Source organism: Psittacula echo (assembly GCF_963264785.1).
Source record: "Psittacula echo genome assembly, chromosome: 26".
Taxonomy (NCBI): domain Eukaryota; kingdom Metazoa; phylum Chordata; class Aves; order Psittaciformes; family Psittacidae; genus Psittacula; species Psittacula echo.
Genome location: NC_137761.1, coordinates 1,770,255 through 1,790,432, shown reverse-complemented (window position 1 = coordinate 1,790,432; position 20,178 = coordinate 1,770,255). Strand labels below are relative to the sequence as shown.

At 66.8% G+C, this 20,178-nt stretch overlaps 4 protein-coding genes across 8 annotated transcripts; 3 read left to right on the top strand and 1 right to left on the bottom strand.

Moving 5' to 3' along the window:
- Nucleotides 1-588: 588 nt before the first annotated feature.
- Nucleotides 589-3,979, bottom strand: ADAMTS4 (ADAM metallopeptidase with thrombospondin type 1 motif 4; the record flags this gene model as incomplete). The annotated part of the gene is made up of 9 exons (XM_080634874.1): nt 3,824-3,979; nt 2,748-3,071; nt 2,493-2,625; nt 2,229-2,399; nt 1,859-2,145; nt 1,580-1,766; nt 1,316-1,491; nt 1,060-1,235; nt 589-988 (listed from the first exon to the last, which is right to left on the bottom strand). Exons 1-9 carry the CDS (start codon nt 3,956-3,958, stop codon nt 589-591), a joined length of 1,989 nt encoding a protein of 662 aa, XP_080491000.1. The 5' UTR covers nt 3,959-3,979.
- Nucleotides 3,980-6,263: 2,284 nt separating this feature from the next.
- NDUFS2 (NADH:ubiquinone oxidoreductase core subunit S2) lies at nt 6,264-11,186 on the top strand. The gene is made up of 14 exons (XM_080634960.1): nt 6,264-6,370; nt 6,464-6,570; nt 6,767-6,957; nt 7,217-7,337; nt 8,010-8,122; nt 8,213-8,287; nt 8,378-8,455; nt 8,787-8,872; nt 8,940-9,059; nt 9,177-9,306; nt 9,432-9,527; nt 9,623-9,706; nt 10,743-10,800; nt 10,889-11,186. The coding sequence occupies exons 1-14, from the start codon at nt 6,282-6,284 to the stop codon at nt 10,924-10,926; spliced, it is 1,386 nt and encodes a 461-aa protein (XP_080491086.1). The 5' UTR covers nt 6,264-6,281; the 3' UTR covers nt 10,927-11,186.
- An 844-nt stretch (nt 11,187-12,030) lies between these two features.
- FCER1G (Fc epsilon receptor Ig) lies at nt 12,031-13,426 on the top strand. Of its 3 annotated transcripts, XM_080634922.1 has the most exons (5): nt 12,031-12,157; nt 12,512-12,603; nt 12,733-12,774; nt 12,918-12,938; nt 13,180-13,426. In XM_080634922.1, exons 1-5 carry the CDS (start codon nt 12,112-12,114, stop codon nt 13,234-13,236), a joined length of 258 nt encoding a protein of 85 aa, XP_080491048.1. In that variant the 5' UTR covers nt 12,031-12,111; the 3' UTR covers nt 13,237-13,426. The 3 variants fall into 3 exon arrangements, with proteins under 3 accessions (XP_080491048.1, XP_080491049.1, XP_080491047.1); XM_080634923.1 differs by lacking the exon at nt 12,918-12,938; XM_080634921.1 differs by having other exon boundaries at nt 12,918-13,426.
- A 466-nt stretch (nt 13,427-13,892) lies between these two features.
- Nucleotides 13,893-19,947, top strand: PEX19 (peroxisomal biogenesis factor 19). Of its 3 annotated transcripts, none has more exons than XM_080634904.1 (8): nt 13,893-13,964; nt 14,859-14,953; nt 15,078-15,222; nt 15,326-15,444; nt 15,541-15,708; nt 17,798-17,974; nt 19,626-19,670; nt 19,785-19,947. In XM_080634904.1, the coding sequence occupies exons 1-8, from the start codon at nt 13,904-13,906 to the stop codon at nt 19,836-19,838; spliced, it is 864 nt and encodes a 287-aa protein (XP_080491030.1). In that variant the 5' UTR covers nt 13,893-13,903; the 3' UTR covers nt 19,839-19,947. The 3 variants fall into 3 exon arrangements, with proteins under 3 accessions (XP_080491030.1, XP_080491031.1, XP_080491029.1); XM_080634905.1 differs by having other exon boundaries at nt 15,057-15,222; nt 15,359-15,444; XM_080634903.1 differs by having other exon boundaries at nt 15,057-15,222.
- Nucleotides 19,948-20,178: the final 231 nt, after the last annotated feature.

Genomic DNA, 20,178 nt, shown 5'->3' with positions numbered 1-20,178 from the left:
ATTTCTCCTAAACCTCAAAAATCCCCCAAAATCCTCCCAATTTCTCCCCAAATTCCCTCATCTCCCCCAAATCCCCGCAAATTCCCCCAAATCTCCCCCAAAGCCTCCCAAATCCCCTCAGATCCACCCAAAGATCCCAATCCCTGTTCCTGGCATACTCGGTGCTCACAAACACGGTTCCGCTTCCCGAGGCCACCATCAACATCCCGGCCCCACAGAAGCCAAGAGCGGGTGAGGCCGGGGGCTGTGGGGGCTCCGGTGGGTCAGGAGCTGCGTTCCATGGGGAACTGGGGGCACCCGATAAAGTTCCCTCAGCACAGGGGTGCTGGTGCCCGTTCTTGGGGTGCTGGGGACGATGCTCACGGTGCCCGCGGGGATCACCACAACCACACCGGCTCCATAAATAGCTTTAAATAAGGGCGCTGGGGGCTGCACCCGGAGGGGGGGGGCCACAGCCGTGGGGCCCCGGGGCCTGCCCAGGGCTGAGGTAGACGCGGTGACCGGCGCTGGGGCTCGGCGCAGAGGCTGCCGCCATCAGTAACCAAATGGTGCCACCAGGCTCCATCTCATCCCATCACTCTCCTGCGGCTACCGGTGATGCCGGCGGCTCCTGAGGGCCTCCAGGATTTGGGCTTTCTGCTTCTCCCAGGCCTCCGACGAGCGACGCGGCACGAAGAAGCTGAACTTCAACCGCGGTGGTCTCCGTTCGTCCACCACCAGCGCCTGCAGCACCACCGGCTGCGGCAGCGGCCCCCGGCCCTCCAGGGTCTCGGTGGCCGCGGTGGCTCCGCTGTAGCGCAGGGTTATCCCCATGCCCAGCGCCACGTCGGTGGCCGATGGCACCAGGATGTAGCCCCCATTGAGCAGGGATTCACCGTCGGGGCGCCGCAGCGCCAGGAAAACATCCTCGGCACCGGGGTCCGAAACCTGCCGCACCAGGACGTGCGTGGCACCCGCCGGGATGGTCACCACGTCGTTGTAGCCGTAGCTGTGGGGTGCAGAGAGGTTGGACGGTGGCACCCATCGGTGCTCCCCGCCCCACCGCCGCCGGGCACTTACCGGGGCTTGGTGAAGGAACCGGAGACTTTGGTGCATCCGGAGCCGTCGCCGCCGCAGCTCATGCATTTATCGAACTTCTTCTTGGAGCCAATGATGCGATCGCAGCCGGCGGGGACGCAGCGGCCCCGCACGCACACCCCGGTGCTCTCCGGTGAGCACGGCGTCCCATCGGCGACCTGCGGCACGGCCCGGCCTCAGCGCCCGCCTCGGGGGGGGGCCGTGCTAGGGTATGGGGCGGGGGGATCGCGGCGCTCACCCTCTGCTGCAGCACATGGTAGTAGCCCAAGGTCTGGGACTGGCAGATGAGCTTGCACCGGTCCCGCTCGGCCACGCCGCTGTAACGCGGGACCCAGTCCCGCGGCGCCGGCAGCCCCTTGACGAGCTCGGGACCGCGGTTGTACGCGGCGCATTGCTCCTCCCGGAACGCCAGAGCTGCCGGGGGGCGAGCGGCGGGGTCAGCGCCAGGCGCCGGCCCCCGCCGCGGTGCTCCCGTCCCGTCCCGTCCCCGCATCGCGCTCACCGGAGCCGCCGGGACACTGCTCCACGCTGCAGGACTGGACCCGGGTCCGTTTCCCGCGGCAGAAGCGGCCGCCGTGGCGCGGCTCGGGCGCGGTGCAGCCGCGGTGCGAGAGCCGGACGCCGCCGCCGCAGCTCCGGGAGCAGCCGCTCCACGGCCCCCACGGCCCCCAAGCGCCGTCCACCGGAGTCTGCACCGGGAAAAGCAGCGGGAGCGGGGTCAAACGGGAGCCGGGGGGCGAGCGGCGGCCCCGGTGCCCCCCGTTTCTCCCCACGCACTCACGGTGAGCTCCCGCATGCGGGTGATGCTGACACAGGCACCGTCCATGCAGGCGCTGCCCGGCGCGCACGGTGTGCCGTCGGCCCAGGGGAAGTGCTTCGTTTGGCACACGGAGCGGCCGCCGGTGTGGCCGGTGCACCAGAGCCGGGCGCAGGGCGGCTGCTGGTCCCCGCAGTGCCGCGACTCGGGCCCGAAGGCGAGCTGGCATTGCCGCAGCAGCGGGTACACGCTGCCCGGCAGCGCCGACGGCAGCGGCAGCCACTCCGGAGGCTGGTCCAGGAGGCAGTGACCTGCGGGGAGCAGGGCACCGGTGATGCCGGGGAGCAGCGGATGGGACGGGGCCGCACCGGGGCTGCCCCGAGCAGGGTCGTACCGTGGCCGTTGTCCAGGAAGTCGGTGATGAAGCGGGCGCTGCACGGGGACCACATCTCGCCAGGCTCCAGCGAGGAGAGGACGGGAGCCATCACCCGCCGGGCGGCTCCGGTGTCGCCGTTCAGCTCCCGGCAGGGCTGCGCCGTGTCGTGCAGCATGTTGAAGACGTGGCCTGAGCCGGAGGACGGTGGCATCAGCCCCGAGGGGGGTTTTGGGGGTGCTCCGGTGTCGGTCCCCCCCCCCCCGTATCCCCGTCCCCACTCACCGAGCTCATGAGCGACGGTGAACGCAGACTGCAGCCCATCGTCCTCCACCACGGCGCAGCTCCGTGCCGGGTCGCACACGGTGCCCACATCGGCCATGCCCAGCGTGGCACAAGTGGCAGCCCCGCACAGGTCCTGGGGGGCAGACGGGGGGTGAGCACCCCAAAACCAGCCCCCAACCCCCTTTGGGGGCACCACCAGCACTCAGCCACCCCATGGGGACCCCAAGCAGCGCGGACCCCCCTAAACGTCCCCACCTGCCGGGTGAAGAGCAGGGCGGTGTCGAAGTGGAGGGGGCTGTCCTCGTCGGGGACATTGAGCCCCTGTTGCCACTGGCAGAAGTTCCGGAGCATCTCGGCAGCGTTGGAGGTCGGGGGGGGCCCGGGGGTGCCGGGGCCCAGCACCAGCAGCCGCGTTACCCGCAGCTCCACCGCGTTGCCGAGGCTCCCGTGGCGGAAGGAGCGGGCGGCCGCCGCCAGCACCGTGAGCAGGTACGGCCGCAGCCCCGCACCGTGGAACCGCGCCATCGCCTCGTCCGCCACCACGAGGAGCTCCACGAACCGCGGCACCGAGGCGAATCGCTGGGGGTGGGGGAACAGGGGGCTTGGAGGGGCGGGATGGGGTACCCCAGCATCACCCCGCAACATCCCAGTGACCCCCAGCATCACCCCACTGCATCCCAGTGACCCCCAGCATCACCCCACAACATCCCAGTGACCCCCAGCATCACCCCACCGCATCCCAGTGACCCCCAGCATCACCCCACAACATCCCAGTGACCCCCAGCATCACCCCGCAACATCCCAGTGACCCCCAGCATCACCCCACTGCATCCCAGTGACCCCCAGCATCACCCCACAACATCCCAGTGACCCCCAGCATCACCCCACCGCATCCCAGTGACCCCCAGCATCACCCCACCGCATCCCAGTGACCCCCAGCATCACCCCACCGCATCCTGGGGCTCTGCGAGCCGGCGAGGTGAGCCCTGGTCCAGCCCATCCCAGTTCAGTGCGTCCTGTCCTGGTCCGTTCTGCCACCAGGTCGTCCCAGCCTATCCCAGCCTAGTTACATCCCCATCCATCCCAGCCAATCCTGGTCCCTCCCATCCTGGTCCATCCCAGTCCTATTCTCGGTCCCAGTAGGTCCCAGCCCGTCCTGGTCCCGTGTGTCCTAGTCCGTGGCAGTCTGCCCTGATCCAGCGTGTCCTGATCTGCCCCAGTTCCAGTTCCCGTCCATCCTGGTCCAGCCCAGCCCAGCCCGGTCCCAGCGCTGTCCATCCCGTTCCGTGTCCATTCCGGTCCCAGTCTCGTGTGTCCCGGCCCGGCCGTACCTTGGTTCTCCTCGGGGCTGGCCCCACTCGGGTCCTTGTCTCGGATTCTCCCGGTGCCGTTACGGGACACGCGGGACCGGGAGCGGCCCCAACAGCAGCGACGGCGACCAGGAGCGTCAGGAGCGCGCAGCGCATGGCCCGGGCACCGCGACACAGCGACAGCCCCGCGACAGCCCCGCGATAGCCCCGCGGCAAGCGGGTCCCGCCGCTTTTTAACGGGCGGGATGGGCTGTCCCGGGAGGGGCGGAGCTGAGCGGGGCGGCCCCGACCCCCCCTCGGGCCGTTCGGGAAGGCAGGACCGGGACATCCCCCCCGGGACCCTCCGGGATCTCCCCTCCCGGGGACCGGTCCCGCCGGAGGTGTTGAATGCCCGCAGGGGTCCCTACCCCTGCCTGTGCTCTTCTCCCCTCATCCTCATCCTCCCTGTCCCCCCGTCCCTCCTCATCACCTTAATCCTTCCTCATCCTCCTCTTCCTCCTCATCCCTCCCTGTCCCCTCCATACCTGCCTGTGCTCCCCATCCCTCATCCTCCTCATCCCTTCTCACCCCCCTCATCACCTTCATCCATTCTCGTTCTCCTCATCCCCTTCATCCCTTCTCCTCCTCCTCTTCTTCCTCATCTTCCTAATTCCTTTCATCCCTCCCTGTCCCTCTATCCCGCCTCATCTTCCTCATCACCTTCATCCCTCCTCATCACCTTCATCCCTCCTCATCCTCCCATCCTTCCTCATCCCCCTCATTCCCCTCATCCCTTCCTGTCCCTCATCCCTTCTCATCCTTCCTCCTCCTCCTCTTCCTCCTCATCCCTCCCTGTCCCCTCCATTCCTGCCTGTGCTCCCATCCCTCCTCATCCTCTTCATCCCTCCCGGACCCCCCATGCCCCCCCCGTGTCCGCCTTTCCCAGCAGGGCCACCCGCTGTCTCACACCCGAGTCACCTCCTGTTCCCCCCCCGGCAGGACACAGCCCGCATCCTGCTTCCTCCCTTCTGGGAAGGGGGGGGCCGGTCCCGGTGCCGGCCCCGGTCCGGGGCAGGGGGGGGCCGGGAAGCTGCCGGTGCCGTCGGTGCCGTCCCCGGGATCAGGGTGACGCGGCCCCGGACAAAGGCAGCCGGTGGCACCCGGTGCCGCCGCACAAAGAGCCTCTGTGCACCCATGGGACCCGCAGCACCCGCTGGGCTCCGGCATCTGCTGCGGCAGCCGCTGCCCTGAGATCCACCAGTGTCCCCAGTTACAGCACCCCCAGCTCCAGTATCTACAAGTTCCAGTATCCCTGGTTTCAGTATCCCCATTACCAGTATCCCCAGTTCCAGCATCCCCAGTTCCACTACCTCCCACTTTCAGTATCCCTGGTTCCAGCATCTGTAGTTTCAGTATCTCCCACTTTCAGCATCCCCGGTCCCTGTATCCCTGCTTCCATCTCCAGTATCCCCAGTTCCACTATCTCTCACTTCCAGTATCACCAATCCCTGTATCCTTACTTCCGTCTCCAATATGTCCCACTTCCACTATCTCCCACTTCCAGCATCCCCAGTTCCAGTATCTCGCACTTCCAGTATCCCCAGTCCCTGTATCCCTGTTTCCATCTCCAGTATCCCCAGTTCCTCTATCCTTACTTCCATCTCCAGTATGTCCCAGTTCCACTATCTCTCACTTCCAGTATCCCCAGTCCCTGTATCCCTATTTCCATCTCCAGTATCCCAAGTTCCACTATCATCTCCCTCTTCCAGCATCCCCAGTCCCTGTATCCCTACTTCCATCTCCACTGTCCCAGTTTCACTATCCCCCAGCTGCAGGATCCCAGTTCTGGCTCCCCAAAGCTCCTTTATCTCGCGGTGTCCCCGTCTCGGGGGTCCCCGTCTCGAGGGTCCCCACACCACGGGGGGTGCTGGGGGGGGTGGCCAGCGGCCAACCTCTGTCCGTGCCACCGGCGCGACCCCGTGAGTCAGAGCGCGCCGGGAACAGCCGTGACGCGGGGCGGGCGTCACCGGCGCGGGTGACGCAGGGGAGGGCGCGGGAACCGGTGACCCCGGGGGGAACACGGAGGGGGGAAGACAACGGGGACCCAACGGGGACCCCAACAGCGGGGCTGGGGGTGCCGCCGTTACCCGTGTGCCACCCATCGCCGCCCCAGCACCCGCATGCGGACACGGAGGATGTCATGGGGGGGACACGGGGGGTGGCGTGGGGGGGACACGGGGGGTGGCGTGCGGGGGAACAGGGGACACCGCGTCCCCTGCATCCCGGCCATGTCCCCCCATCCCCGTCCCCACCCTGCCCCACTCAAAGATGGCGGCGACGCCAGCGTCATGTCCCGGATGTTGCCCTTAGTAAAGATGGCGGCGGAGCTGCCCGCAGCCAATATGGCGGCGCGGCAAAAGCTTTACCTGCCCGCTTCAAGCATGGCGGCCGCGGCCACGCCCCTTCCCTGCGTCCGCGCACGCGCAGTGCCAAGGGCAAGATGGCGGCGCTGCGGGCACTCGGGAGGCTCCGGGCACCTTCGGGGCTGCGAGCGGCGGCGGCGGCGCGGCTGGGCCCGGCCCCGGTGCGGTGAGAGCGGGGCCAGCGGCGGGCGGGGGATGAGGAGAGCGGGGCCGGGGGCTGCGGAGCCGGTGCCCGCTTCACGCCCGTCCCGGCCCGCAGGTCGGCGCGGCAATGGCAGCCCGATGTGGAGTGGGCGCAGCAGTTCGCGGGCGCCGTCATGTACCCGAGCAAAGAGACCGAGAAGTGGGTGCCGCCGCCCTGGAACGGTGAGGGGCGGCCCGGGGCCGGCGGGTGCTCGGTGGGCTCCGGGGTCCATTGGGTGCTCTGGGGTTTGGGGGTGCCCTGTTCCCCCCAACTCCATGGGTTTGGGGGTGCCATTGGGGGGGGGGGGGGTGTGAATCCCTTGGGAGCTTCCCGCTGTGGAGCCTTGGGGCTGAGCCTCCTCCGTCCCTGCCGGCGCAGACAAGGACCCGGTGGCGCAGCGGAAGGTCTCCAGTTTAACCATCAACTTCGGGCCGCAGCACCCGGCGGCGCACGGCGTCCTCCGGCTCGTCATGGAGCTCAGCGGCGAGTCGGTGAAGAGGTGCGACCCCCACATCGGCCTCCTGCACCGCGGCACCGAGAAGCTCATCGAGTACAAGACCTACCTGCAGGTAGCGCCGCGGGGAGCAGCTCCTCGCCATGGGGGTGCGGGGAATGGCGGCTCCATCCCGGCTGCGGATGGAGGCGCTTTGGAGCAGCCTGGGCCTTGTCCCCGCGCGTGGATGTGGATGGGCTTTAAGGTCCCTTCCGACCCAAAGCAGTTGGGATTCCAGGGAAACAGCGCCATGGCTCCAGGGTGGGAGCTGGAAAACGCCATCAGAGGGATGTTATCCGGCTTCCTTGCCCTTGTATCCTGTTTCCTCCCATCAGGCTCTGCCTTACTTCGACCGCCTCGACTACGTGTCCATGATGTGCAATGAGCAGGCCTATTCCTTGGCTGTGGAAAAGCTGCTCAACATCCGCCCGCCACTGCGGGCTCAGTGGATCCGGGGTGAGGAAAGAAGGGATCCCATAGGGATTCCATAGGGATGCCATAGGGAATTCATAGAGATTCCACAGGGATGCCATGGGGCTGCCATGGGGATGCCATGGGGATGCCATGGGGATGCCATGGGGATTCCATAGGGATGCCATAGGGATGCCATGGGGATTCCATGGGGATGCCATAGGGATGCCATGGGGATTTCATGGGGCTGCCATAGGGATGCCATGGGGATTCCATGGGGCTGCCATGGGGATGCCATGGAGATGCCATGGGGATGCCATAGGGATGCCATGGGGATGCCATGGGGATTCCATAGGGATGCCATGGGGATGCCATGGGGATTCCATAGGGATGCCATAGGGATGCCATGGGGATGCCATAGGGCTGCCATGGGGCTGCCATGGGGCTGCCATAGGGATGCCATGGGGCTGCCATGGGGCTGCCATGGGGCTGCCATGGGGATGCCATGGGGATGCCATAGGGATGCCATGGGGATGCCATAGGGATGCCATAGGGATGCCATGGGGATGCCATAGGGATTCCATAGAGATTCTATAGGGATGCCGTACGAATGCCGTGGGGATGCCATAGGGATTCCATGGGGCTGCCATGGGGCTGCCATGGGGATGCCATAGGGATTCCATGGGGATTGCAGCTCAACCCCCCCTCATCCCGCAGTGCTCTTCGCCGAGATCACGCGGCTGCTCAACCACATCATGGCCGTGACCACGCACGCGCTGGACATCGGCGCCATGACCCCCTTCTTCTGGATGTTCGAGGAGAGGGAGAAGGTGGGGGGGCCCCGGGGGGGGGCCGTGCCCGGGTGTGGGGCTGCCCCGTCCCCCCCTTGCAGCAGCTCTTTCTGCTCCTCTCTCCCATAGATGTTCGAGTTCTATGAGCGGGTGTCGGGGGCGCGGATGCACGCTGCCTACATCCGCCCCGGGGGGGTGCACCAGGTAATGGGGGGGGGGGGTACCCCAAGCCCTGGGTGGGTGCTGACCCCTCTGGTTCCCCTCTTGCACCCAGCGCCTTCTTGTCCCACCCAGGACCTGCCCTTGGGGCTGATGGATGACATCTATGAGTTCGTGAAGAACTTCTCCATCCGGATAGATGAGGTGGAGGAGGTGAGGATCCCGCTGGAAAAGCTGGAAGAGGGGAAGTTCAGGTTGGATATAGGGAAGCTCTTCCCTGGGAGGGTGCTGAGGCGCTGGCCCAGGGTGCCCAGAGAAGCTGGGGCTGCCCCATCCCTGGCAGTGTTCAAGGCCAGGTTGGACACAGGGGCTTGGAGCACCCTGCTCCAGTGGAAGGGATCCCGGCCATGGCTTTGGATGAGCTTTAAGCTCCCTTCATCCCGAACCATCCGGGACTCTTTAACACTGGGAGAGGGGACACCCTGAGGGCTGGGGACGGGCTGGGAAGGGGTGACAGGGGGTGACGGGCTCCCTACCCCTGCAGATGCTCACCAACAACCGCATCTGGAAGAACCGCACCATCGACATCGGCGTCATAACAGCAGAGGAGGCTCTGAACTACGGCTTCAGGTGGGTCTGGGGGCCTCGGGGGGGGGCCCCGTGCTGGGACCCCCCTCACCCGGCTCCCTCCTCGCAGCGGGGTCATGCTCCGGGGCTCGGGAATCCACTGGGATCTACGGAAGACCCAACCCTACGACGTCTACGACCAAGTGGAGTTCGACGTCCCCATCGGCTCCCGGGGCGACTGCTATGACCGGTACCTGGGGGTCAGACCCACGCTTGGGGGGGGGGGGAGGCTGTGGTGACCCCATGGGGCACCCAGCGTGCATGGTGCTGTGGGTGCTGAGCGCCTTGCGGGGGGGGGGGCCCGCAGGTACCTGTGCCGCGTGGAGGAGATGCGCCAGTCGCTCCGCATCATCCTGCAGTGCCTCAACAAGATGCCCGAGGGCGAGATCAAGGTGGATGATGCCAAGATCTCGCCCCCAAAGCGGGCGGAGATGAAGGTAACGGAGGTTCCATCCTGCACGGGGCCTCCCCCACAGGGTTTTGTGTCACCGTGGCCATGCCTGGACGCGCTGTGGCCACCACCCTGCTCCTCACCGTGGTCCCTGCCCTCCTCTCTCCCCAGACCTCCATGGAGTCCTTGATCCATCACTTCAAGCTCTACACCGAGGGCTACCAAGTGCCCCCTGGGGCCACCTACACGGCCATCGAGGCCCCCAAGGTGCCTCTTGTGTTACGGTGACCACAGGGGGGACAGCGTGCATGGGGGCACCTCGGTGTCACCGTGTCCCCAACCCCATCCCTGTATCCCTGCAGGGGGAGTTTGGTGTGTACCTGGTGTCCGACGGCAGCAGCCGCCCCTATCGCTGCAAGATCAAGGCGCCGGGGTTCGCTCACCTGGTAGGAGAAGCCGGTTGTGGCGTCACCCCATAGCAAGGGGGGGGATCGTGGCGTATGGGGGGGTCCCCACTGCCTGCGGGTCCCGCGTGTCCCCACATCTCCCCTCGTGCTGCTGGTGCTGTGCCCATGAGTGACCACATCCCGGCAGCCGCTCTGGATGCCACCATCCTCATCCTCATCCCCTCGCCGGCCTGGGGTCCGGGTGCTATGGGGCCGGAGGGGGTGCTATGGGGCTGGAAGGGGTGCTATGGGGCTGGAAGGGGTGCTATGGGGCCGGAGGGGGTGCTATGGGGCTGGAAGGGGTGCTATGGGGCTGGAGGGGGTGCTATGGGGCTGGAGGGGGTGCTATGGGGCTGGAAGGGGTGCTATGGGGCTGGAAGGGGTGCTATGGGGCTGGAGGGGGTGCTATGGGGCTGGAAGGGGTGCTATGGGGCCGGAGGGGGTGCTATGGGGCCGGAAGGGGTGCTATGGGGCCGGAGGGGGTGCTATGGGGCCGGAAGGGGTGCTATGGGGCCGGAAGGGGTGCTATGGGGCCGGAGGGGTGCTATGGGGCCGGAAGGGGTGCTATGGGGCCGGAGGGGGTGCTATGGGGCCGGAAGGGGTGCTATGGGGCCGGAGGGGTGCTATGGGGCGGGAGGGGTGCTATGGGGCTGGAGGGGGTGCTATGGGGCCGGAGGGGGTGCTATGGGGCCAGGGGGGGTGCTATGGGGCCGGAGGGGGTGCTATGGGGCCGGAGGGGGTGCTATGGGGCCGGAGGGGGTGTTATGGGGCCGGAGGGGGTGCTATGGGGCCGGGAGGGGTGCTATGGGGCCGGAGGGGTGCTATGGGGCCGGAGGGGGTGCTATGGGGCCGGGAGGGGTGCTATGGGGCCGGAGGGGGTGTTATGGGGCCGGGAGGGGTGCTATGGGGCCGGGAGGGGTGCTATGGGGCCGGGAGGGGTGCTATGGGGCCGGAGGGGTGCTATGGGGCCGGGAGGGGTGCTATGGGGCTGGAGGGGGTGCTATGGGGCTGATGGGGGTTCCCTGTGTTCCTCCAGGCCGGGCTGGACCGCATGTCCCAGGGCCACATGCTGGCGGACGTGGTGGCCATCATCGGTACGTCCCCTCCTTGGGCTGGGGGGTCCTGGAGGGGCTCCCCCCTTTGTGGGTGCTGCTCCTCCGCTGACCCCCGTGTCCCCCGCAGGCACGCAGGACATTGTCTTCGGTGAAGTGGACCGGTGAAGCCACGGCCCCAGCTCCTCGTGCCCCATTGCGGGGGTCCCGGTTCCCCTTTCCCTCTGCTGCCATTAATAAAGGCTGATTTGGGTCCTGCGGTGCCGCGGCTCCGGCCCCTGCCCTGGCCCCTGCTGCTCCGGGGGGAACTTCCCTTCCTTCCCCTTCCCTTCCCTTCCCGTGTGGGGTTTGTGGTGAGAGCTTCCCCTTTGCTGGCTTGGGACCCCCTGTGGGTTGCTGGCAACACGCACAGGGTGCTGGTGACAATGGGGCCGGGTGATGGTGACAATGGGACTGGGTGCTGGTGACAATGGGGCTGGGTGACGGTGACACTGGGGCTGGGTGACGGTGACAGTGGGGTTGGGTGACAGTGACACTGGGGCCGGGTGACGGTGACAGTGGGGTTGGGTGATGGTGACAGTGGGGCCGGGTGACGGTGACAGTGGGGCCGGGTGACGGTGACAGTGGGGTTGGGTGATGGTGACACTGGGGCTGGGTGATGGTGACACTGGGGCTGGGTGATGGTGACAATGGGGCTGGGTGATGGTGACACTGGGGTTGGGTGATGGTGACACTGGGGTTGGGTGATGGTGACACTGGGGTTGGGTGATGGTGACAATGGGGTTGGGTGATGGTGACACTGGGGCTGGGTGAGGGTGACACTGGGGCTGGGTGAGGGTGACACTGGGGTTGGGTGACGGTGACACTGGGGCTGGGTGACGGTGACACTGGGGCTGGGTGACGGTGACACTGGGGCTGGGTGACGGTGACACTGGGGCTGGGTGATGGTGACACTGGGGTTGGGTGACGGTGACACTGGGGCTGGGTGATGGTGACAATGGGGCTGGGTGATGGTGACACTGGGGTTGGGTGACGGTGACACTGGGGCTGGGTGACGGTGACAATGGGGCTGGGTGATGGTGACACTGGGGCTGGGTGATGGTGACACTGGGGCTGGGTGATGGTGACACTGGGGCTGGGTGACGGTGACACTGGGGCTGGGTGACGGTGACACTGGGGCTGGGTGATGGTGACACTGGGGCTGGGTGATGGTGACACTGGGGTTGGATGACGCTGGCCCTGGCTGTTGGCCGGAGGAGGGGAAGTGCCGTGGGGTGGGTGACGGCTCCAGCTCGGCCGTGGTCACCGTCACTGGCTGTCAGCCCTGGGTCCCTGCTGTCACCCACTGCACCCATGGGTGTCCTCTTGCTCCTGCTCCTGCTCCAGACGCCGGCAGCAGGTTGGGGGGGATGCGAGGGGCTGGGTGGGTTCAGGGCGCCGGGGTTGGGAGCTGGGGATCACCCAAAGGAGAGGCCTGGAGGGTTCCGGGTGCCCCAATGGGCGGCGGAACCAGCCTGGACCCACTGCAGTGGGGCTGAGTGGGGCGCACACACGAAGGAACCGCCCCGGGGACCCCCATAATGGGGCTCACTGGGGACCCCCTGCAATGGGGCTGCTCTGGGACCTCACACAACGGAAGCGATGCTGGGCTGCCCCACAACGGGACAGAGCCAGGACCCCCCTGCAATGGGGCTGACCCCAGGGACGCCCTTACCATGGGGCTGAGCCCGGGGACCCCCCTCACCCTCCCCAGAGGCCCTGATGGAGCCGGAGTTCTGCTACATCCTCGATGCCATCCTCTTCCTCTACGGCATCGTCCTCACCGCGATCTATTGCCGCCTCAAGGTGAGCACCGGGGGAACCCCCCGCCCCCCCCCCCCCCCCCTATTTCTGGGTCTCTCGCGATGCTTTTCCCTCTGCTTCCTGTGGTTTTCCCTCATTTTTGGGATCGTTCCCCCCCCCCTTTCTTGGCAGTTCCTCATTTACCGAGAGTCACAGCAGGGAGCCACCAAGAAGGTAACAGAAGGGGGGGGGGGGATGGATTGAGGGGTCCCCCCCTTGGTCCCTAAGGAATGAGGGGTGCAGGGGGGGTACCCGTGTCCCCCCCCCCCCTGTCCCTTTGTCCCTTCAGCTCTTTCACTTTCACTTTCCCTGAGCAGAAGGAAGAAGCCGTCTATGCTGTAAGTCACTGGGGGGGGGTCACATCGGGGGGGGCCCTGACCCCCGCCTGCTCTCCCTTATGGGGTCCCTGCACTGGGTTGAGTGGGACCCCCCCTGCACTGGGTTGAGTGGGACCCCCCCTGCACTGGGTTGAGTGGGACCCCCCCTGCTATGGGGGGAACAGTGTTGGGGAGGGGTGATGGTGGATGGGGGCCACAAACATCTTGTGCCCCCCCCTTGTTCCCCCTTTGTCCCATGTAGGGGCTCAGCAGTGAGGGCCAAGAGACGTACGAGACCCTCGAGATCAAAAGCTCCTGACCCCATCCTGCGGCTCCAGGACCCCCCCGGACCCCCCCTTCCAGCTTTGCCCCCTGGAAATGGGGGGGGTTTGGCCCCAAACCCCCGCTGTGGGGCCGGGACCCCCTGAATTGGAGGGGGGGGGGAAGCTGCTGGGGGTGTCCGGTGCTGGCCCCCCCCCCCCCATTGTGCTCTGTGTGTCCCAGTAAAGCAGCACCACGTGTGAATGGGGCAGGGGCTCTGTAACTGCGGGGGGCAGCTGGGGATGGGGATGGGGACAGCGGCACCTACGGGGGTGGACCCCAGAACCCCCCCAAACCCCCCCCCAAAACCCCCTAAGACCCCCCAAGACCCTCGTGAACCCCCCCAAAACTGCTCAACCTCCAAGAGCTGGGACCCCCGGGGGAGGGAGACCCCAAAATCGGAGACCCCCAGGAGCGGGGAGACCCCAAAATCGGAGACCCCCACATCTGGGACCCCCCCCCTCCAAGAAGCCGCACCCCAACATCTGGGGTCGCGGTCCGCCGGTCCACCAGGGGGAGACACGCACGGCCCCGCGCACTGCGGCGCCGCCTGGCGGGCGCTTGGCGCACCTGCGCCTTTAGGGGCGGGGCTTCGGCGGGTGGGCGGGGCTTCGGCGGGTGGGCGGGGCGGGCGCGCCCCCCGGCGGAGGCGGAGCCGCGCGAAGATGGCGGCGGAGCCGGGCCCGGAGCCGGGCCCTGACCCGGAGCTGGAGGCGCTGCTCGAGAGTGAGGGGGGGAAACGGGGGGGCAGCGGCGGGGGGGGGCCGGGGGACAGCAGCGTTTTTGGGGTGCTGTGGGGCTGAGGGGGGTCACTGGGGTGGGGGGGTCATTGGGAGCAGTGGAGCTGGGGGTTACTGGGGTGCAGGGGGGTAACGGGGGGGCAGAGGGGCTCGTTGGGGTGCGGGGAGCTCATTGGGGTGCAGTGGGTCTGGGGGGGTCATTGGGAGTAGTGGAGCTGGGGGTCATTGGGGTGCGGGGGTGGTCATTGGGGTACAAGGGAGATCATTAGGGTGAGGGGGGGCTCATTGGGGGGCACTGGGGTTTATTGGGGTGCAGGGGGCTCATTGGGGTACACTGGGGCTCGTTGGGGTGCAGGGGGGTTCATTGGGGTTCAAGGGGCTCATTGGGGTGCAGGGGGGACACATTGGGGCGCAGGGGGCTCATTGGGATGCAGGGGGGGCTCATTGGGGTGCAGTGGGGTTCATTGGGGTACACTGGGGCTTATTGGGATGCAGGGGGGCTCACTGGGGTACACTGGGTTCATTGGGGTGCATGGGGGTTCATTGGGGTACACTGGGACTCGGGGTGCAGGGGGGCTCATGGGCATGCAGGGGGGGCTCATTGGGGTGCACTGGGGTTCATTGGGGTGTAGGGGGGCTCATTGGGGTTCAAGGGGCTCATTGGGGTGCAGGGGGCTCATTGGGGTGCAGGGGGGCTCATTGGGGTACACTGGGACTCGGGGTGCAGGGGGGCTCATGGGCATGCAGGGGGGGCTCATTGGGGTGCACTGGGGCTCATTGGGGTGCAGGGGGAGCTCTTTGGGGTGCGGGGCTTTCATTGGGGTGCAGAAACCTCCTTTGGCCTCCCCATGGGGGGCTCCTCCTCACCCCCCCCCCCCAGGTGCCTTGGACGACTTCGACAAGGCCCGACCCCCCCCTCCACCGCCCCCCGGTACCGGCTCCGGCCCCGAGCCCTCGCCCGGCAACGCCGCCAAGGTGAGCGCAGGGGGGTGCGGGTCCAGCCCCATGGATTGGGGTCCCCGCGGTTGTGGGGCTGGGGGCCCCGCTCTCATCGCTGCTGCCCCATGGCCGTCCGCAGGCGTCCCTGTTCGCGGCGCAGGAGCGCTTCTTCGAGGAGCTCTTCGAGGGGGACCTGGCGGCACAAGCGGCGGCCGAGTTCGACCGCGCCATGCAGGAGCTGGCGCGGGAGGAGCCGCAGCTGGTGGAGCAGTTCCAGAAGCTCTCGGAAGCCGCCGGCAGAGTCGGTGAGCACCGGAGCCGGGGCTGGGCTCCGTGTGTGCCGGTGCTGGGGGGGGGGGGGGGGGTTGGGTAACACCGTGCCGTGGCGGTGCCGTGGCAGCGCCATAGGGGAAGGTTTAGGCGGTGTCTCCGGTGGCGCAGGCAGCGACGCGGCGTCGCAGCAGGAGTTCACCTCCTGCCTCAAGGAGACGCTGAGCGGCCTGGCCAAGAACGCCAGCGACCTGCAGGTACGGCTGCCCCATAGCGCGCTCCTGTCGGTCCCCGTGTGCCCCCCACAATGGGGTGCCCCCCCCGGTGCTATGGGGCTGCCGCTGCCCTCGCAGAGCTCTTCGGCCTCGGAGGAGGAGCTGGCGAAGACGCTGGAGGGGCTGGGGCTGGAGGAGGGCGATGGTGAGGGCGAGGGCAGCGTCCTGCCCGTCATGCGGAGCATCATGCAGAGCCTGCTCTCCAAGGACGTGCTCTACCCCTCGCTCAAGGAGATCACCGAGAAGGTCTGCGGCGGGCAGCGTTGGGGCCGCTGTCACCCGGTGCTGGTGGGAGGGGGCCGGTGCGACCGGTGCTGGGGGGTGATGCCGGTGAGTGGTACCAGTGTGACCCAGTGCTGGTGTCTCCCCCCCCCCGGTAGTACCCTGAGTGGCTCCGGGGACACGGTGATGCCGGTGTCACCCACGGCTGGTGGGTGATGTGGGTGGGGGACAGCGGTGAGGGACACCAGTGTGACCCGGTGCTGGTGGGAGACACTGGTGGTGTGGGGCCGGTGGGACCGGTGATGGTGTCCGCACAGTACCGCCCATGGCTCCGGCGCTGGTGTCACCCGGTAGCGCTGGTGTGACCGGTACTGCTGGGAGGCACTGGTGTGACCAGTACCGGTGTGTCCCAGCGCTGTTACTGGTACCGGTGTGTCCCAGCGCTGTCACCGGTACCGGTGTGTCCCAGCGCTGTCACCGGTACCGGTGTGTCCCAGCGCTGTCACCGGTAGCGGCGGGTCCCAGCGCTGTTACCGATACCGGTGTGTCCCAGCGCTGTCACCGGTAGCGGTGGGTCCCAGCGCTGTATCCAGTACCAGTGTGTCCCAGCGCTGTCACTGGTACCGGTGGGTCCCAGCGCTGTCACCGGTACCGGTGTGTCCCAGCGCTGTCACCGGTACCGGTGTGTCCCAGCACTGTCACCGGTACCGGTGTGTCCCAGCGCTGTCACCGGTACCGGTGTGTCCCAGCGCTGTTACCGGTACCGGTGTGTCCCAGCGCTGTCACCGGTACCGGTGTGTCCCAGCGCTGTCACCGGTACCGGTGTGTCCCAGCGCTGTCACCGGTAGCGGTGGGTCCCAGCGCTGTCACTGGTACCGGTGTGTCCCAGCGCTGTCACCGGTACCGGTGGGTCCCAGCGCTGTCACTGGTACCGGTGGGTCCCAGCGCTGTATCCGGTAGCGGTGTGTCCCAGCGCTGTCACTGGTACCGGTGGGTCCCAGCACTGTCACCGGTACCGGCGGGTCCCAGCGCTGTCACCGGTAGCGGTGGGTCCCAGCGCTGTCACTGGTACCGGTGTGTCCCAGCGCTGTCACCGGTACCGGTGTGTCCCAGCGCTGTCACTGGTACCGGTGTGTCCCAGCGCTGTCACCGGTACCGGTGTGTCCCAGCGCTGTCACCGGTAGCGGTGTGTCCCAGCGCTGTCACCGGTACCGGTGTGTCCCAGCGCTGTATCCGGTACCGGTGTGTCCCAGCGCTGTATCCAGTACCGGTGTGTCCCAGCGCTGTATCCGGTACCGGTGTGTCCCAGCGCTGTATCCGGTACCGGTGTGTCCCAGCGCTGTTACCGGTACCGGTGTGTCCCAGCGCTGTCACCGGTACCGGTGTGTCCCAGCGCTGTCACCGGTAGCGGTGGGTCCCAGCGCTGTCACCGGTAGCGGTGGGTCCCAGCGCTGTATCCAGTACCGGTGTGTCCCAGCGCTGTTACCGGTACCGGTGTGTCCCAGCGCTGTCACCGGTAGCGGTGTGTCCCAGCGCTGTCACCAGTAGCGGTGTGTCCCAGCGCTGTATCCGGTAGCGGTGGGTCCCAGCGCTGTCACCGGTAGCGGTGTGTCCCAGCGCTGTATCCGGTAGCGGTGGGTCCCAGCGCTGTCACCGGTACCGGTGTGTCCCAGCGCTGTATCCGGTAGCGGTGGGTCCCAGCGCTGTCACCGGTAGCGGTGTGTCCCAGCGCTGTCACTGGTACCGGTGTGTCCCAGCGCTGTCACCAGTACCGGTGTGTCCCAGCGCTGTCACCAGTACCGGTGTGTCCCAGCGCTGTCACCAGTACCGGTGTGTCCCAGCGCTGTCACCGGTACCGGTGTGTCCCAGCGCTGTTACCGGTACCGGCGGGTCCCAGCGCTGTCACCGGTACCGGTGTGTCCCAGCGCTGTATCCACTACCGGTGTGTCCCAGCGCTGTCACCGGTACCGGTGTGTCCCAGCGCTGTCACCGGTAGCGGTGGGTCCCAGCGCTGTCACCGGTACCGGCGGGTCCCAGCGCTGTCACCGGTAGCGGTGTGTCCCAGCGCTGTCACCGGTAGCGGTGGGTCCCAGCGCCGTGGCTCTCCCCGCAGTACCCGGAGTGGCTCCAGCGGCACGGCGCCGCGCTCCCGGCCGAGCAGTACGAGCGGTACCGGGCACAGCTCCGCGTCATGGCCCGCATCTGCCGGCAGCTGGAGGGGGAGCGGCCGGGAGAGGGCGAGGACGAGCGGAGGCAGCGCTTCGAGAGCCTCCTGGGGCTCATGCAGCAGGTGCGGACCCACAGAGACCCAGAGAGACCCCATAGAGACCCCAGAGAGACCCCAGAGAGACCCCATAGAGACCCAGAGAGACCCCATAGAGACCCCATAGAGACCCAGAGAGACCCCATAGAGACCCCAGAGAGACCCCATAGAGACCCAGAGAGACCCCATAGAGACCCCATAGAGACCCAGAGAGACCCCATAGAGACCCAGAGAGACCCCATAGAGACCCCATAGAGACCCAGAGAGACCCCATAGAGACCCCAGAGAGACCCCATAGAGACCCAGAGAGACCCCATAGAGACCCCATAGAGACCCCAGAGAGACCCCAGAGAGACCCCATAGAGACCCAGAGAGACCCCATAGAGACCCCATAGAGACCCAGAGAGACCCCATAGAGACCCCAGAGAGACCCCATAGAGACCCAGAGAGACCCCATAGAGACCCCATAGAGACCCAGAGAGACCCCATAGAGACCCCATAGAGACCCCAGAGAGACCCCATAGAGACCCAGAGAGACCCCATAGAGACCCCATAGAGACCCCATAGAGACCCAGAGAGACCCCATAGAGACCCCATAGAGACCCCAGAGAGACCCCATAGAGACCCAGAGAGACCCCATAGAGACCCCAGAGAGACCCCATAGAGACCCAGAGAGACCCCATAGAGACCCACAGAGACCCAGAGAGACCCAGAGAGACCCCATAGAGACCCAGAGAGACCCAGAGAGACCCCATAGAGACCCACAGAGAGACCCAGAGAGACCCCATAGAGACCCAGAGAGACCCAGAGAGACCCAGAGAGACCCCATAGAGACCCACAGAGAGACCCACAGAGACCCATAGAGACCCCAGAGACCCAGAGAGACCCACAGAGACCCCAGAGAGACCCCATAGAGACCCACAGAGACCCAGAGAGACCCCATAGAGACCCACAGAGACCCAGAGAGACCCCATAGAGACCCACAGAGACCCAGAGAGACCCCATAGAGACCCACAGAGACCCAGAGAGACCCCATAGAGACCCACAGAGAGACCCACAGAGACCCATAGAGACCCCAGAGACCCCAGAGAGACCCCATAGAGACCCACAGAGACCCAGAGAGACCCCATAGAGACCCACAGAGACCCAGAGAGACCCCATAGAGACCCACAGAGACCCAGAGAGACCCATAGAGACCCCAGAGACCCAGAGAGACCCACAGAGACCCCAGAGAGACCCCACAGAGACCCAGAGAGACCCCATAGAGACCCACATAGACCCCATGGACACCCAGAGAGACCCCATAGAGACCCACAGAGACCCAGAGAGACCCCAGAGAGACCCTATAGAGACCCCATAGAGACCCCATAGAGACCCCACAGACATACACCCATAGAGACCCACATAGACTCCCATAGAGATCCCCACTGAAACCACAGAGACACCCCAGAGACACCCCCAGAGACACCCCCAGAGACACCCCCAGAGACCCTGCGACACCCTTTGAGACCCCCAGAAACACCCTGACCCCCCCCATGCACCCCCAACCCCTTTTGCACCCCAGCCCCACCCTGACCCCCCTGAGACACCCCCAAACAGACCCAGCCCCCCCCCCCCCCGTGCCCCTCAGCCCCCCAAGTCCCAGCCCCTTCTGACCCCCCCTGTCCCCCCCCCTCAGCTGCAGGACCTGGGGCACCCACCCAAGGAACTGGCTGGGGAGACGGTGAGTGCCATGGGGGGGGGGGGGGGGCACCTTTGGGTGGGGGGGGGACACCCCCCCCCCGAGCACCCAGATCCCATCTGACCCCCCCTTCCCCCCCCCCCCCCCCCCCGGCAGCCCCCCGGGTTCAACATGGAGCTGCCGGGGGGGGAGCAGTGCAGCCTCATGTAGGCCCCCCCCCACCGGAGGAGGAGCCATCCTGCAGCGGGGGGGGGTGCTGGGGGTGCAGGGTCCCGTCCCCCCCCCCCGACCGTGGGGATGTGGGTGACCCCCCCTCGGTGTCCCCAATAAAGGTGTTGGTAACGGTAATGGAGCGTGGAGGGGGAAAGTGAGGCGGAAGGGGGGGCCCGGGGTAACGTGGGGGGGGGCACAAGGAGACCCTACAATAACAGTGAGGGGGACACCAATAACATGGGGGGGGCAGAGTGACCCTATAATAACGGGGGGGGGACCATGATAACATGGGGGGGGTCACATGGAGACCCTACAATAACATTGAGGGGGGCACTAA